Genomic DNA, 18,548 nt, shown 5'->3' with positions numbered 1-18,548 from the left:
ATGAGGGGGCGGCTGTCCGTTTTCAGCTCCCCCTCTGCGATCGCTCTCAGCCAATGCCAGCGCGCCCCCCTCCTCTTCCTGTGTTTAGTGTAAACACAGGAAGCAGGAACTGTGTGATCTCTCCTTGTGGTGGTCATATCGACCACCGCTGCGGAGAGAAGACATCACACAAGTAAATTGCACCCCAACACTACTCTAACACCAGCACACATAGGCACATTTGACCCCCTCAAGTCACCGCCGATCGCCCCCCCCCAGTCTCCTGTAACAGTGTCACTGAATGCAGTGTTATTTTTTTTTCTGATTACTGCATTTAGTGTCAGTGTTACAAAAAAAAGTGTTAGGGCAGTTAGTTTTAGCCCCCTTTAGGTCCAGGGTAGCCCCCTACCCCCCCCAAAAAAGGTTTAACCCCTTGATCACCGCCTTAGTTAACCCTATCATCCCCTATTGCCAGTGTCACTAAGCGATCGATTTTCTGATCGCTGTATTAGTGTCACTGTTGCCGCTAGGCAGTTAGTTTTTTTTGAGGTTCGCCGCCAGGTTCTATAGCGTTAGGTACCCCCATAAAGTTTTTAACCCCCGATTGCCCCCTAGTTAACCCTTTTACCAGTGATCACCGTATAAGTGTTACGGTTGACGCTGGTTAGTTAGTTTGCTGTTTATAGCATCAGGGCACCCGCCGTATATAACCCAATAAAGGTTTAACCCCCTGATCGCCCGGCGGGTGATATAAATTAAATTTTAGCGTCAGTCAGGGTCTGCGTCGCCCCAGGCAGCGTTAGGTTAGTGCCAGTACCGCTTACACCCACTCGCAAAGCATACACCCCCCTTAGTGGTATAGTATCTGAACGGATCGATACCTGATCTGATCAGATCTATACTAGCGTACCCAGCAGTTTAGGGTACCCAAAAACGCATTGTTAGCGGAATCAGCCCAGATACCCGCTAGCACCTGCGTTTTCCCCCTCTGCCCAGCCCAACCCACCCAAGTGCAGTATCGATCGATCACTGTCACTTCAAAAACACAAGACACATAACTGCAGCGTTCGCAGAGACAGGCCTGATCCCTGCGATCGCTAACAGTTTTTTTCGAAGCGTTTTCTACATTTTCCTTTCTATAGTCAGGTGCTTTTTTACCTGTGAATCATCACCAGTGTACGACTAAATTTAGAGTCCAAAATGACAAAGCGAATGTACACTGGTGAAGAGGCCGTCAGGATCTTGAGCATGTCAGATAGTGAAGAAGAGGCGGTCACGCATCTGACAGAATCTGGCTCAGAATACGATCCTATTTACGACAGCGGCACCATGTCAGATAGTTCGGACGACGGAGTGGTGGTCCCTGCTAAGGCCAGGCGTACCCGTTCTGATGTTGTTGAGCAGCAAGAACCGCAGGACCCTTGTATGGAGCAGAGAGCCAGTACTAGCGCCGCTATTCCTTCTGGTGGATTGGCAAGCACCAGCAGCCTAGTACACCCTGGTCGTTCATCCAGCACTGCAGTAAGACGTGGCGAGTCCCATAAGTGCAGTTCAAGCTGGCAAGCACAAGTAGTGTCCCCCTGCCACCAAGAAGAAGACAGAGACAGGCCCGTCGTGCCCTTCCTGCAGAATTTGCCTATCCTGATTGGGTCCCCACCACTTCTGCAGCACCCGTACTTCCCCCATTCACTGGCCAACCCGGTATTCAGGTGGATACAGCGAATTTTATGCCACTTGATTTTTATTCGCTGTATTTCACGGAAGATCTCTATAGATCTATTGTGGACCAGAGTAATTTATATGCTGGTACCTACATCGCCGCTAATCCCCAGTCTCTCCTTGCCAAAGAATGGAAACCTCTTGAGGTTTCCAAATTTAAGACCTTTCTGGGCCTTACCCTCAACATGGGCATACACACATTTCCGGAGTTGCGGATGTATTGGTCCAGACATCCCATCGACCATATGCCCTTGTTCTCTGCTTGCATGGCCAGGAAACGATACGAGGCGATCCTGCGGTTTCTGCATTTCAGTGACAATGCACTTTGTCGTCCACGTGGAGACCCTGAATTTGACCGGCTCTACAAAATTCGGCCCCTCGTAAACCATTTCAACGAACATTTTGCAGCCTTGTTTAATCCCCAGCAGGTTGTATGCGTTGATGAATCCCTGGTTAAATTTGCTGGCCGCTTGTCTTTCAAACAGTACATTCCCAGCAAGCGTTCCAGATACGGGGTCAAGCTCTATAAGCTCTGTGACAGGGCCACAGGCTACACATGGAGCTTTAGGGTTTACGAGGGCAAAGATAGTGAGGTAGAGCCGGAAGGATGCCCAGATTACATGGGAGCGCTGGCAAGATCGTGTGGGACTTGGTGTCACCCTTATTCGGAAAGGGGTACCACTTATACGTGGACAATTTTTACAGCAGCGTGCCACTTTTTAGCCACTTGGTGGTTAATCTGGGGCTTCCCCCAGAGGCTTGTAGATGCCCGTCTTAGCCTGGGGGCGAGAGCCTGCTTCAGATGTAAAAATTTGCTCGCTGTGAAGTGGCCACGAATATAACCAAAACATGGGAGGGGTGGACCTCAACGACCAGTTGATGGCGCCTTATCATATTGCCCGCAAGACGAGACGCTGGTACAAAAAAGTGTCTCTACATTTATTTCAATTGGCTCTACTGAATGCTCATGTCTTATACAGAGCTTCAGGACAGGATGGATCCTTCCTTCAATTCCAGAGGGATATCATCACAGAACTCCTGTATGCAGGCGGTACTGTACCTCACCAGCCCCTACCAAATGCAGTAAGCCGACTGCATGAGAGGCATTTTTCGTATGCCCTCGAGAGTACCCCTACCCAACGAGCCCCCCAAAGAAGATTTCGTGTCTGTAGCAAGCGCGGATTTAGGCGTGACACCCGTTATTTTTGTCCCCGCTGTCCTGGCAATCCTGGTCTTTGTATTGGGGAATGTTTTGAACGCTTCCACACACACACGTTAATTTTTAGTGTAGGGTAAAACATTACACAGGCTAAGTACACTTACAGAGGGTCTCCCAAGATGCCATCGCATTTTGAGAGACCCAAACCTGGAACCGAAAAGTTGAACAGTTCGTTACAAAAAAAAAGTGTAAAAAAAAAAATAAAAAAAAAAGGAAAAAAAAAAAAAAATAGTTGTCGTTTTATTGTTCTCTCCCTCTCTATTCTCTCCCTATTGTTCTTCTCTTTTTTACTGTATTTTATTCTGCAAAGTTTTATTGTTATGTTTTTTCATGCTTGCTTTTCAGTTATGTAATTTACTTTACTGTTTTCAGGTACGCCATTCAGCTGTTGCGCGGACTTATTTATCTTGACAGCAACAGCGTTTGCTCCCACGATATATAAAGCCGCGACTCCAGTGCTGTAGAAGGTGATTCCACCACCACAGTTAAAAAAAGAGCATATATGCCGAAGCATTGGGGCATTAGGGGCGGAGGAGCGATTTTGCTCCTAATGCCGCGTACATACAGTTGACATTCCTACGGAGGCTTTCCCGTGGAAAAGTCTGACCATGTGTACACGGCATAACTTTTTTGCGGGAGAATGCCCCCATGCTTCGGTGTGTGAATAAATATATATATATATATATATATATATATATATATATATATATATATATATATATATATATATATATATATATATATATATATATATATATATATATATATATATATATATATATATATATATATATATATATATATATATATATATATATATATATTTTAGGCACAGGTTGCGTTAAAAAATGTTTTATTTTAGGTATTTGCTTTGCAGGTATGGTATGATCTTACTGTTATACTGGAATGTTACTTTGTTTTAATGTTAACCATCATTTGCTTAGCAGGTACGCCATTCAGTTGCAGCGCGAATTTATTTAGCGTGACAGCAACAGCGTTTGCTCCCACGATATATAAAGCTGCGACTCCAATGCTGTAGGAGGTGATTTCACCACCACAGTTCAAAAAAGAGCATATATGCCGAAGCAGGGGGGCATTAGGGGCGGAGGAGCGATTTTGCTCCTAATGCCGCGTACACACGGTTGACATTCCTACGGAGGCTTTCCCGTGGAAAAGTCTGACCGTGTGTACACGGCATAGAAAAGTCCGACCGTGTGTACGCGGCATAGAAAAGTCCGACCGTGTGTACGCGGCATAGAAAAGTCCGACCGTGTGTACGCGGCATAGAAAAGTCCGACCGTGTGTACGCGGCATAGAAAAGTCCGACCGTGTACGCGGCATAACTTTTTTGCGGGAGGATGCCCCCATGCTTCGGCATATATAAATGGTGCATGTATGCCCATCATTAGAAGTGGGTGGATGAAGGGAGGTAGTCTAATGGTGGGCATACCCACCGATCAATCTTTTTTTCGTTCAGCCAACAGGCTGCATGAAAAAAAAGATTACAATACATGTCCAACAAGAACCATCAATGTACTGGTATGTTGCTGGACTTTGAATGGTTATACCAGAATGATGCCTGCGGGTTTAGGCATCATCTTGGTATCATTCTTTTCAGCCAGCGGTCGGCTTTCATGTAAAAGCAGTCCTAGCGGCTAATTAGCCTCTAGACTGCTTTTACATTCAGTGGGAGGGAATGTCCCCCTCCCCCCGGATATAAACAGCGCCATTGGGAATATGGGAAAGCATTTTATCACACCGATCTTGGTGTGGTCAGATGCTTTGAGGGCAGAGGAAAGATCTAGGGTCTAATAGACCCCATTTAAAAAAAAAAAAAAAAAAAAAAGAAGGAGTACCTGTCACTAACTATTGCTATCATAAGGGATATTTACATTCCCTGAGATAACAATAAAAATGGTAAAAAAAAATAAAAATGGAAGGAACAGTTAACAAATAAAATAAAAAAAGCGAAATAAATATATAAAAAAAAAAAAAGCATCCCTGTCCCCCCCTGCTCTTGCGCAAAGGCGAACGCAAGCGTCGGTCTGGAGTCATATGTAAACAGCAATTGCACCATGCATGTGAGGTATCACCGCGAAGGGCAAATCGAGGGCAGTCATTTTAGCAGTAGACCTACTCTGTAAATCTAATGTGGTAACCTGTAAAGGCTTTTAAAAATGTATGTAGTTTGTCGCCACTGCGCGTTTGTGCGCAATTTTAAAGTATGTCGTGTTTGGTATCCATGTACTCGGCCTAAGATCATCATTTTTATTTCATCAATAATTTGGGCAATATAGTGTGTTTTAGTGCTTTAAAATAAAAAAAAGTGTATTTTTTCCCCAAAAAATGCGTTTGAAAAAACGCTGCGCAAATACTGTGTGGAAATTTTTTTTGCAACACCCACCATTTTAATCTGTAGGGCCTTTGCTTTAAAAAAAAATATATAATGTTTGGGGGTTCAACTTAAAGCGGGGGTTCACCCTATTAAAAAAAAAAAAAAAAAAAAAAAAACAATTTTTTTATTCTAGCATAAAATTCGGCATCGTAGCGCGAGCTACAGTATGCCGGTCTTACATTTTTTATCCCCGTACTCACTGTTTAATCCTACCTAGACGATTCCGACTGCCCACGGGGAATGGGCGTTCCAATCCAGACGGAAAGTGATTGACGGCCGGCTCTGGCGCACCACGCTTCTCCGGAAATAGCCGAAATAGGCTTGGCTCTTCACGGCGCCTGCGCATAGCCTGTGCGCAGGCGCCGTGAAGAGCCGAGACCTACTCCGGCTGTCTTCGGGGAGCGTGACGTGCCAGAGTCGGCCGTCAATCACCCTCCCTCTTGCTAGGAACACCCATTCCCCGCGGCAGACGGAATCGTCTAGGTACGATTAAACAGTGAGTACGGGGATAAAAAATGTAAGACCGGCATACTGTAGCTCGCGCTACGATGCCGAATTGTATGCTGATATGTTGTTCAGCAGGGTGAACCACCGCTTTAACTTTCTTGCAAAAAAATAATGTGTTTTTATGTAAACAAACAGTGTCAGAAAGGGCTTTTTCTTCAAGTGGTTAGAAGAGTGGGTGATGTGCGACATAAGCTTCTAAATGTTGTGCATAAAATGCCAGGACAATTCAAAACCCCCCCAAATGACCCCATTTTGGAAAGTAGACACCCCAAGCTATTTGCTGAGAGGCATCTCAAGTCCATGGAATATTTTATATTTTGACCCAAGTTGCGGGAAAAATAAATAAATAATATATATATATATATATATATATATATATTAGTGCTGTCAAACGATTAAAATTTTTAATCGCGATTAATCGCATTAATGTCATAGTTAACTCACGATTAATCGCTCTAATTTATGACGAATTTCCCCACAAATATCGCACAATTCTGCAAGTGATTATAATTTATTATCGCTGTTTTCTAGCTGATCTAAAACCATTTTTGACATAAAGGGACACTTTTGGACAATCTACAGTTTTTCAGGCAGAAAGAATAGTTTTTATTTTATAAAAGAACATGTAGGGCACTGGGCAGACCACTAGGGACAAGGGGGGTGTGTATTTTTTACATACAGTACTGTAATCTATAAGATTACAGTATACTGTATGCATTGTGTTTGTTTACTTTTTTAAATTTGGCGCCGTTCTCCGCTCCCGTGCGTCGTAACGTCGCAGGGAACGGAGCTCGGCGTCACACAGGCACTGTGAATCGAGCGAGGACCCGCCGAGCGAGGAGGACCCGCCAAGCAAGGAGGAACCGCCAAGCAAGGAGGACCCGCTCGATCACACAGCGGGGTGGCATCGCTGGATCCAGGGACAAGGTGAGTAACTTGTCTGTGAATCCAGCGAAAAGGTAAGCCGCGCCGCTGCACACTCTGCAAGTCCACCCCGAGGGCTCCTGCGTTAATCGCGCGACAAAAATATTGACGGCGTTAACATGGGTTTGCGTTAACGCCGTTAATATCGCGTTTAACGCACAGCCATATATATATATATATATATATATATATATATATATATATATATATATATATATATATATATATATATATATATATATATATATATATATATATAAATAAATATATATAATTATTTTTTTTTTTTTGCGCAAAGTTGTCACTAAATGATATATTGCTCAAACATGCCATGGGCATATGTGGAATTACACCCCAAAATACATTCTTCTGCTTCTCCTGAGTACGGGGATACCACATGTGAGACTTTTTGGGAGCCTAGCCGCGTACGGGACCCCAAAAACCAATCACCGCCTTCAGGCTTTCTAAGGGTGCAAATTTTTGATTTCACTCCTCACTACCTATCACAGTTTCGAAGGCCATAAAATGCCAAAATAGCACAAAAAAAACCAAATGGCCCCATTTTGGAAAGAAGACACCCCAAGGAAACTGCTGAGAGGCATGTTGAGTCCTTTTTTTTTTGTCCAAAGTGATTGAATAATGACAAAAAAAAAAAAAAAAATTGTCACTAAATGATATATTGCTTACACATGCCATGGTTATATGTGGAGTTGCACCCTAAAATACATTCTGCTGCTTCTCCTGAGTAAGGGGATACCACGTTTGGGACTTTTTGGGAGCCTAGCCGCGTACGAGACCCCGAAAAACCAAGCACCGCCTTCAGCATTTCTAAGGGCGCAAATTTTTGATTTCACTCCCCACTACATATCACAGTTTCGAAGGCCATAAAATGCCAAAATAGCACAAAACCCCCCCAAATGACCCCATTTTGGAAAGTAGACACCCCAAGCTATTTGCTGAGAGGCATGTTGAGTCCATGGAATATTTAATTTTTTTGCCCCAAGTGATTGAATAATGACCAAAAAAAAATAAAAAAATAAATGTACAAAACATTGTCACTAAATGATATATTTCTCACACATGCCACAGTTATATGTGGAATTGCACCCCAAAATACATTCTGCTGCTTCTCCTGAGTACAGGGATACCACATGTGTGGGACTTTTTGGGAGCCTAGCCGCGTACGGGACCCCGAAAACCAATCACCACCTTCAAGATTTCTAAGGACATAAATTTTTGATTTCACTCACACAAATCTTGAAGGCAGTGCTTGGTTTTCGGGGTCCCGTACGCGGCTCGGCTCCCAAAAAGTCCCACACATGTGGTATCCCCGTACTCAGGAGAAGCAGCAGAATGTATTTTGGGGTGTAATTCCACATATGCCTATGGCATGTGTGAGAAATATATCATTTAGTGACAACGTTTTGTCATTTTTTTTTTTTTGGTCATTATTCAGTGACTTGGGGCAAAAAAAAAAAATATTCCATGGACTCAACATGCCTCTCAGCAAATAGCTTGGGGTGTCTTCTTTCCAAAATGGGGTCATTTGGGGGGGTTGTGTGCCATCTTGGCATTTTATGGCCTTCAAAACTGTGATAGGTAGTGATAGGTAGTGAGGAGTGAAATCAAAAATGTATGCCCTTAGAAATCTTGAAGGCGGTGCTTTGTTTTCGGGGCCCCGTATGCGGCTAGGCTCACAAAAAGTCCCACACATGTGGTATCCCCGTACTCAGGAGAAGCAGCAGAATGTATTTTGGGGTGCAATTCCACATATAACTATGGCATGTGTGAGCAATATATCATTTAGTGACAACTTTGTGCAAAAAAAAAATCAGTTTGTCATATTCCCGCAACTTGTGTCAAAATATAAAATATTCCATGGACTCGACATCCCTCTCAGCAAATAGCTTGGGGTGTCTACTTTCCAAAATGGGGTCATTTGGGGGGGTTTTGTGCTATTTTGGCATTTTATGGCCTTCGAAACCTTGATAGGTAGTGAGGAGTGAAATCAAGAATTTGTGCCCTTAGAAATGCTGAAGGTGGTGCTTGGTTTTCGGGGCCCCGTACGCGGCTAGGCTCCCAAAAAGTCCCAAACATGTGGTATCTCCGTACTCAGGAGAAGCAGCAGAATGTATTTTGGGGTGCAATTTCACATATAACTATGGCATGTGTGAGCAATATATCATTTAGTGACAACTTTTTGTATTTTTTTTTTTTTTTGTCATTATTCAATCACTTGGGACAAAAAAAAAAAATATTCAATGGACTCAACATGCCTCTCAGCAGTTTCCTTGGGGTGTCTACTTTCCAAAATGGGGTCATTTGGGGGGGTTTTGTACTGCCCTGCCATTTTAGCACCTCAAGAAATGATAGGCAGTCATAAAATAAAAGCTGTGTAAATTCCAGAAAATGTACCCTAGTTTGTAGACGCTATAATTTTTGCGAAAACCAATAAATATACGCTTAATGCGATTTTTTTTACTAAAGACATGTGGCTGAATACATTTTGGCCTAAATGTTTGAGTAAAATTTTGTTTATTCGATATTTTTTACTTTTTGTTATAAGAAAAATCATTTTTTTTTCCAAATTTTCGGTCTTTTTCCGTTTATATCGCAAAAAATAAAAATCGCTGAGGCAATCAAATACCATCAAAAGAAAACTCTATTTGTGGGAAGAAAAGGACGCAAATTTTGTTTCGGTACAACATTGCATGACCGCGCAATTACCAGTTAAAGCAGCGCAGTGACAAATTGTAAAAACACCTTGGGTCTTTAGACAGCGTATTGGTCCGGGGCTTAAGTGGTTAATAGAGCGGTCTGATTTGTGTGACCCAAAGGAGACCGAGCCCTCAGCGGATACCTCAGCTGCACTATCCAGCTTAAGGGAGTCCCTTACAGCAGTGGTCATCAACCCTGCCCTACAGGGCCCACTAACAGGCCAGGTTTTATGTATTACCATGGGGAGATGCAGTCTGGAATACTGCAATCACTGAGCAGCAAATTATATCACCTGTGATGTATTTCAGTTATCTTGCAAACCTGGCCTGTTAGTGGGCCCTGTAGGGCAGGGCTCAAAATTTCAAGTCCTGAGCTACTAGCCAGGCCTCATGAGTTACTCGCCACCAGTTGCCTCACCTAATTCATTCACTGCCCTGCGCCTAATTGCACCCGTAAACACGCCCTCGTAGATTATCTCATGGAATGACAATGTTTTATGCAGAATCAAGTTACAAAATTAAATATTACCAACAACAACTTTAACAAAATGGGACAGGGCACTGTGGGCAGACCAGAGGGACGGGGCACTGGGGGCAGACCAGAGGGACGGGGCACTGGGGGCAGACCAGAGGGACGGGGCACTAGAACTGGGTCTCTTCCCCATTCTCTTGCTGTCTCCTCTGCAACTCCCATCCATCCTCTCTCTCCCATTCATCTCATCATCAGGAGCCTGTGTGTGCGGCTCCACGCTTGCATGTCCCCACTTCCCCCTTTTATTCAGGCTGGCAGAGAGGAGAGGAGCTGCAGCACAGCGGGAGGGAGTATAATCCAGCGCTGAGATACACACAACTGCACAGCCATTGACACCATAGCACAGCGCACCCTGACAGCGCACAGCACACATTGAGACCAGTCTGTTCACAGTGCTCAGGCTAAACTGTTGGACACTTACATAGAGCACAAGGAGAAGAAAACTGCACAAACTAGAAGGCTGCCGCTCTCATGTCAGGGCAACTTTGAAGCCCCATACCCACTATCAGTTTTCCTGATGGTTCTCTCTTCAGGTTTACCAAAACCATCTTATATGAGGTCAAACCTTAAGCGTTTCAATTTGAATGCAATCAGGCAGGTCCTTGTACTACATGGTTTTGGTAAACCTCAAGAGAAAACCAGCAGGAAAACTGATAGTGTGTATGGGGCTTCAGTGAGCGCTGCACCGGAGTGGTAATTTTTGCAATCCTCCACCTCACTCATTACTTTCTGCTCTCCAGCTACATTGGTCGGGGCCCGGGGGAGGGGGGCAGGCTCAGAGAGGTCATACTGTTAGGTCCCATGGTTTAATGAGAATTGTAAGGAGAGCACCTGTGTACTGCTCTGCCTGTGCGTGGCTCACCAGACTACTTTTCCCGAGCATGCACCTTTCCTCTTCGGCCGCCAATCTCATCGGGACTCTAAGTGTAGGCACAGATTGGAGGGAGATTGGTCATGCAGCCCTGTCATCACTCGCCCCCAGCTTAAATCCACTCGCCAAATGCCAGTAGGCGAGTGGAAATTTTGAGGGCTGCTGTAGGGCATGGTTGATGACCACTGCCTTACGGCATTGATAAGTTCCCTGACAAGTGCCTTATGCCCCGACCCAGTTAAAGGGTCTTCCTCACAAGGAAGGTCCTGGTCCAGGTCTTCAGACAAAACAGAACCAGGCACCTGAGCCGCAGCCGGATCCTGGGCTGAATATGACCATTCCCCAGGGGATAGCGGAGGGAGGGGGCGCTTTTTACCCCCCCTTACCGCCGCACGCCGCTTCCACCCTTGCAACAAATGTCTCCAGGACTGCCGACAAGGAGTCTATTGTGAGTGCAGGAGCAGAAGCATCAGCTGCCGCCTTTGCCATGCTGGGGGAAGAAGGACCAAATACTGACTCCATATTTGAGGCAAAAAACTCCCAGGGCCCAGTTTAGAATGAACAGAAAAAAAAAAAAAAAAAACACTCCTGAAGCGCTGACCAGGGGAGGGGGGGGGGGCAGGGGTTTACCCAGGGGACTCACCACACCGGAGGAGACTGCTCAGCGCCGCTGCCCGTGTCCCGCACACCGCTGTGTGTGTGAGGAGAAGCCGTGAGGTAAAAATGTGTGGTAGCCGTGGAGTGCTGTGTAAAGAGACTAAACACTAGAGGCCGAGGACTCAGGAAAGATGGCCGCCGAGCACCCATATGGAGCCTGACGCGGCCACAGGAAAATGGCCAACTGCCATAATATGCTGTATCATGGCGCGGCTACAACAAAATGGCCGCCAATGGGATTTTCAATAGAAACTGAAAATCCACAAAAAAATAAAATGGCACCAGCGCCGTTAGAACGGCAGAAAAACACAGCATTTAAAAAGGTGAGAGCCTAGAAAGGCTGCCCAGCACCCCAAAACAACCAGAAAAGAGAACCCCCAGCAGTAAAAAACACATAGGCCAGGCGCACAGTCCCCTCAACCAGGTGCCCCCCACCCCGACAGCATGTAGAACAGCAGAGGGGGAAAAAGGGAGCAGGGAAGGGAGGATACCCAAACCCCAGGAATGCTCAGCTGTACCACCCCACCTGAGAGGGAGGGACTGTATTTACCCATCCACGCGACAACTTACTGACGCATTTCAGACAGGCGTACAACCGCAATGGAGGTAGCCGTCGGCCTGGTCCACTGTGAGTGAGACACCACCACAGCTCAGTCATGTGCGGACCTCAGAGCAAAGCTCACTGGCCACCCCAGGAGTCATGGGGCATGTCGTGGCAGACCCAGCATCTTTGCAAAGGTGTGCTCACGCTCGCTGGCCGAACTGAAGACTACAAGGATCTATAATATCCAGCCTGTCTCTCAGTCGACAGTTGATAGAAGTCAAAACAAAAATAAAATCTTTTCCTCAGGGCGCTGGGCCCAAAAGGGAGCCATACGTCCTCCTTGCTAGGCAGAATGAAACTGAGGCTGCAGGGAGGAGAGTTATGTCCGGAGGGACCGTTTAAAATGACATGTATATGAATATCTAACATGTTTCTGCCTAGTCCTCTCCTGTAAACAGGGGACATAACCCACTTGTCAAGAATTGAAGAGGCTGTGTCCGTCCATGGACGACAAGAGAAACAAACCTTTACAACCCCTTTAAGTGATGTGACCCCGCATGCCACATTTGCCATGACATTTTTTTTGGGGGGGGGGGAATACCCTCTTTTTAGAGACATACAGCTCCTTCCTCCCGAGGCTCTACGGCACTGGAAGGAAGTTCACCTTTCCCCAATCTTCTGGGACACGTCACAGGTCCCAGATGTTTGCCCGACAATCCACAGCGCGCACCGTTGACAGGAGGGGCGGAGAGGAGCAGGGCTTTGTGCGCCCGCATTGCTGGACCATGGGACAGGTGATTGTCTGATTATTAAAAGTCAGCAGCTACACCTTTTGTAGCTGCTGAATTAAAAAAAAAAAAAAAAAAAAAAAAAAAAAGAAATTGGTGGAACTTCACTTTAATCAGCACTGTTTTTTTTTTTTTGCCAAGTGAAAAAAAGACAGAAAAAAAAGAAACACACCTACACTGATGAGCAGGCAATAATCATCAGGAAACTGATGATCTGTGCCCTGAAAACCAGTGTAAATATCCCCTGTGACAATTGGCGGTTACCAGCTCTCATGTTGTGACAGTGCATGAGAAAAAGAGTAGCAATAACCAGTGCAGGGCTCAACAAATCCCGGTCGCCATGGCGACTAGAAATAGTGTCCTAGCGACTTGGCTTGGAAGGTGGGCAATAAAAAAACAAAAAAAAAATTTTGTTGGTATTACAAGTTATTACCACCAGATGTGAGCTGGCGCTATCTGGTGGTGGCCGTTGGTATTACAAGTTAAGCATTACAAGTTAAACAGCAATTCTAATGTAATTTTACACTGCCATCTTCTTCCCTCTAATTAGAACCCCCAAACATTATATATTTTTTATCCTAACACCCTAGAGAATAAAATGGCGATCGTTGCAATACTTTCTGTCACGCCGTATTTGCGCAGCGATCTTACAAGCGCACTTTTTTTGGGAAAGAATTACACTTTATTTAATTAAAAAATAAGACAACAGTAAAGTTATCCCCTTTTTTTTTTTAATATTATGAAAGATAATGTTACGCCGAGTAAATTCATACCCAACATGTCACGCTTCAAAATTGCGTCAGCTCGTGGAATGCCGACAAACTTTTACCCTTTAAAATCTTCATAGGCGACGTTTAAAAAAATCTACAGGTTGCATGTTTTGAGTTACAGAGGAGGTCTAGGGCTAGAATTATTTGCCTCGCTCTACCAATCGCGGCGATACCTCACATGTGTGGTTTGAACACCGTTTACATATGCAGGCGCTGCTCACGTATGTGTTCGCTTCTGCGCGCAAGCTCGTCGGGACGGGGTTCGTTTTTTGGCTCCTAGATTCCAAGCAAATTTGTCAAACCCTGGTTTACATATAACAAACTGTAATGGGCCCTTTACCACGATATGTGCTCAGCTGTGTCCGAAGGATCTGAGCGATCACAGAGCGCGCTGGATTCATTCCTGGATGTCCACCCAGAACTAGACAACCACACTGTAGCCATCTTTTGGCTATAGTACAGTTGAAAAGTGTTTAAACTATTGATGCACCAATGCCACTTTTTTAACACCGAGTACCAATACTTTACCTCAGGTGCTCGCCGATACCAATTACCGATACCTATTGCCTCGGAAGAGGGGTGGTTTGGGAGGTAGCGGTAGTTGAGGGTGGGGTAAAATAGGGATTGTGGGGTGGGAGAGTTGGGATGGAAAAGGCTGTGATCACTGGGGGGCCCTGCACCTCCTGTTCTCTGCCGCTGACACTTCTCCTGTCCTCTGCCTCTTGTCCCAGCCCTGAGTTCAGGGATTGAAGAGAAGCTCAGCGGCCACAATGTCCATGATGGGGGGCTACAACTGAAATCTGGGGAGCACCCCCATAGATCCGGCCGCATCTTCTGTGTCTCGTGGGGGAGGAGCTGGCCGGACAGCACACGGAGGAGGGAGAGAGCCCTGCTGCTCAGTGCAACAGGATACACACAGAGCCTCAGCATCCAGCCAGGGAGAGCCCAGAGTCAGAGCCTATAGGCGATTTACGTCCGGGAAGTGGTTTTGAAATCCTGACTGGACGTCCATAGATGTCCTGCAGGATTTCATGCCGGGCGCGCAGATCGGTGATGCGGGGTGTCAGTCTGACACCCTGCATCTCCGATCTCGGTAAAGAGCCTCCGGCGGAGGCTCTTTACCATGTGATCAGCCGTGTCCAATCACGGCGGATCACGATGTAAACAGGAAGAGCCGTTGATGGCTCTTCCTCACACGCGTCTGACAGATGCGAGTAGAGGAGAGCCGATCGACGGCTCTCCTGACAGGGGGGGGGGGTTCGCGCTGATTGTTTATCAGCGCAGCCCACCCTCGGATCGCCACACTGGACCACCAGGGAAGCCCACCCTGGACCACCAGGGAAGGGCAAAAAAAAAAAAAAGGGGAAAAAATAAATAAAAAAAGCATTAAAAAAGATGCACACAAACGGGCACTGACTGGCAACATGGGTAAATCAGTGCCGCCCCACAGTGTCCATCCGTGCCACCCCACAGTGTCCATCCGTGCCACCCCACAGTGTCCATCCGTGCCACCCCACAGTGTCCATCCGTGCCCGCCTATCAGTGCCACCCATAAGTATCCATCAGTGCCACCCATAAGTATCCATCAGTGCCGCCCATAAGTATCCATCAGTGCCGCCCATAAGTATCCATCAGTGCCGCCCATAAGTATCCATCAGTGCCGCCCATAAGTATCCATCAGTGCCGCCCATAAGTATCCGCCCGTGTGTGCCCATCAGTGCCGCCCGTGTGTGCCCATCAGTGCCGCCCGTGTGTGCCCATCAGTGCCGCCCGTGTGTGCCCATCAGTGCCGCCCGTGTGTGCCCATCAGTGCCGCCCGTGTGTGCCCATCAGTGCCGCCCGTGTGTGCCCATCAGTGCCGCCCGTGTGTGCCCATCAGTGCCGCCCGTGTGTGCCCATCAGTGCCGCCCGTGTGTGCCCATCAGTGCCGCCCGTGTGTGCCCATCAGTGCCGCCCGTGTGTGCCCATCAGTGCCGCCCATGTGTGCCCATCAGTGCCGCCCATGTGTGCCCATCAGTGCCGCATACCAGTGCCGCCAATCAGTGCCACCTCATCTGTGCCCGTCAGTACTACCTCATCGATGTCCATCAGTGCCATCTCATCGGTGCCCATCAGTGCCGCCATATCAGTGCCCGTAATTGAAAGAGAAAACGTACTTATTTACAAAAAAAATTAACAGAAACATTTTCAGTCTTTTTTAGTTGTTGCGCAAAAAAAAAAAATCGCAGAGGTGATCAAATACCACCAAAAGAAAGCTCCATTTGTGGGGAAAAAAGGACGGCGATTTTGTTTGGGTACAGTGTAGCATGTAGCAATTGCCATTCAAAGTGTGAAAATTGGCTTGGGCGGGAAGGTGCGTAAGTGCCTGGTATGGAAGTGGTTAAACACTCCCATGACATCAACTGAGTGTGCATTCAAGGCCACTTATCTCCACAGTAGAAGAAGTGGCAGTGCCTGCACTGCATCGCTATAGATGTCAGTTAGCTGCCTGCACACAGCACCTGGAGTCTAGACACACGGCAAACTATGGTCTGCTCACTGTATACAGGCCTTAGCACCATGTGAGCAAGGCCCAGGAGGTGGGGGCCGAACATGAAAGTGCATAACTTTGCAGAAAGCCTGCTTTAGTACCCTCAAGGTGTACCTCCCCCATGCGTACCTCCCTCACTACCTCCCCCCACAGGCGTACCTCCCTCACCCCCTCCCCCCCATGCGTACCTCCCTCACCCCCTCCCCCGCCATGCGTACCTCCCTCACCCCCTCCCCCGCCATGCGTACCTCCCTCACTACCTCCCCCCCATGCGTACCTCCCTCACTACCTCCCCCCCATACGCACCTTCCTCCCCCATGCGTACCTCCCTCACTATCTCCCCCCCATGCGTACCTCCCTCACTATCTCCCCCCCCATGCGTACCTCCCTCACTACCTCCCCCCATGCGTACCTCCCTCACTACCTCCCTCACTACCTCCCTCACTACCCCCCCCCCCATGCGTACCTCCCTCACTACCTCCCCCCCCCATGCGTACCTCCCTCACTACCTCCCCCCCCCCATGCGTACCTCCCTCACTACCTCCCCCCCCATGCGTACCTCCCTCACTACCTCCCCCCCCCATGCGTACCTCCCTCACTACCTCCCCCCCCATGCGTACCTCCCTCACTACCTCCCCCCCCCCCATGCGTACCTCCCTCACTACCTCCCCCCCCCCATGCGTACCTCCCTCACTACCTCCCCCCCCCATGCGTACCTCCCTCACTACCTCCCCCCCCCCATGCGTACCTCCCTCACTACCTCCCCCCCCATGCGTACCTCCCTCACTACCTCCCCCCCCCCATGCGTACCTCCCTCACTACCTCCCCCCCATGCGTACCTCCCTCACTACCTCCCCCCCCCATGCGTACCTCCCTCACTACCTCCCCCCCCCCATGCGTACCTCCCTCACTACCTCCCCCCCATGCGTACCTCCCTCACTACCTCCCCCCCATGCGTACCTCCCTCACTACCTCCCCCCCATGCGTACCTCCCTCACTACCTCCCCCCCATGCGTACCTCCCTCACTACCTCCCCCCATGCGTACCTCCCTCACTACCTCCCCCCCCATGCGTACCTCCCTCACTACCTCCCCCCCCCATGCGTACCTCCCTCACTACCTCCCCCCCCCATGCGTACCTCCCTCACTACCTCCCCCCCCATGCGTACCTCCCTCACTACCTCCCCCCCCCCATGCGTACCTCCCCCCCCATGCGTACCTCCCTCACTACCCCCCCCCCCCCATGCGTACCTCCCTCACTACCTCCCCCCCCATGCGTACCTCCCTCACTCCCTCCCCCCCATGCGTACCTCCCTCACTACCTCCCCCCCATGCGTACCTCCCTCACTACCTCCCCCTCATGCGTACCTCCCTCACTACCTCCCCCTCATGCGTACCTCACCCCCATGTGTAACCCCCTCATGCGTACCTCCCTCCCCCATGCGTACCTCCCTCCCCCATGCGTACCTCCCCCCCATGTGTACATCCCCACTGAGCCATCACTGTATGCATTTACCATGTAGAGAACATTCCTGCCACAAGCCAAAGTTAGTTCTGACAGAGAACAAGCTTTCACTATACACAGTCTTCTATGCGGCCTTGCATTTCACTAAATATACCTCTTGCTGCTCTCTGTGATCCCCAATAAACCAGTCATCATCACTGTCATTGCTCTCTTCACCCCCAGGAACCGCATGGATCAGACCAGCCGCCATCTTCTCAACTCCTCCCTGTCCTCACAACGCCCGTCTGTAACACGTGACACGCCAGGAAGCCGCGGTGACGTCACGGCCTCAGAGGAGCCTCTGGCCTATTCACCTGAAAAAAGTTGCTCTGCTGGAGTTTGCCGGTAGGGGGTACTGTGCGCACCCCTTTTACACGGGCGAAATACACAACAGTCTCCATCAAGGGCCAAGCAACGCAGCCAGGCTTCTGGAAGCGTCTGCAATTGTAGTTGTGATGATAAAAGTGTAAAAACGAGAGTGGTTTTCGAATGCTATAGTCATCTATCATATCATGACTGTTTAGAAGCATAGTGTAGTTTTTTTGGAGGAAAATGTAATGTATGCATCAACAATGATAAAATAAAAAAAATGTGTATTTATTAACCACTTGCCCTTCCGAAGATTTACCCCCCCCCCCTTCCTTGTGACCGGCCCATTTTTTACAATACGGCACTACGTTACCATAACTGGCAATTGCGCGGTCATGCAATGATGTATCCACATACGTTTATTTTATCCCCCACAAATAGAACTTTCTCTTGGTGGTATTTGATCACCTCTATAAACAAAAAAAGACTGACAATTTTGAAAAAAATCAAAACAATATTTTTTACTTTCTGCTATAAAACACATCCAATAAAAAAAAAAGAAAAAAATGTCTTCATAAATGTAG

General features: G+C 47.7%; 1 protein-coding gene across 2 annotated transcripts in view; it reads right to left on the bottom strand.

Moving 5' to 3' along the window:
• ASZ1 (ankyrin repeat, SAM and basic leucine zipper domain containing 1) overlaps positions 1-17,998 on the bottom strand; it is a 479,027-nt gene extending 461,029 nt beyond the window's left edge. The window contains exon 1 of one of the 2 annotated variants that reach the window (XM_040343761.1): positions 17,771-17,998. In XM_040343761.1, coding sequence (XP_040199695.1) covers positions 17,771-17,866 — 96 coding nt within the window. In that variant the 5' untranslated portion in view covers positions 17,867-17,998. The remainder of the gene's footprint in view (positions 1-17,770) is intronic. The other variant, XM_040343762.1, reaches the window with a different exon arrangement.
• Positions 17,999-18,548: the final 550 nt, after the last annotated feature.

The sequence above is a fragment of the Rana temporaria genome, chromosome 3 (genome assembly GCF_905171775.1).
Source record: "Rana temporaria chromosome 3, aRanTem1.1, whole genome shotgun sequence".
NCBI classification, from domain to species: domain Eukaryota; kingdom Metazoa; phylum Chordata; class Amphibia; order Anura; family Ranidae; genus Rana; species Rana temporaria.
The sequence above is the reverse complement of the archived record's forward strand: the minus strand, read 5'-3'. Positions and strand labels throughout refer to the sequence as shown.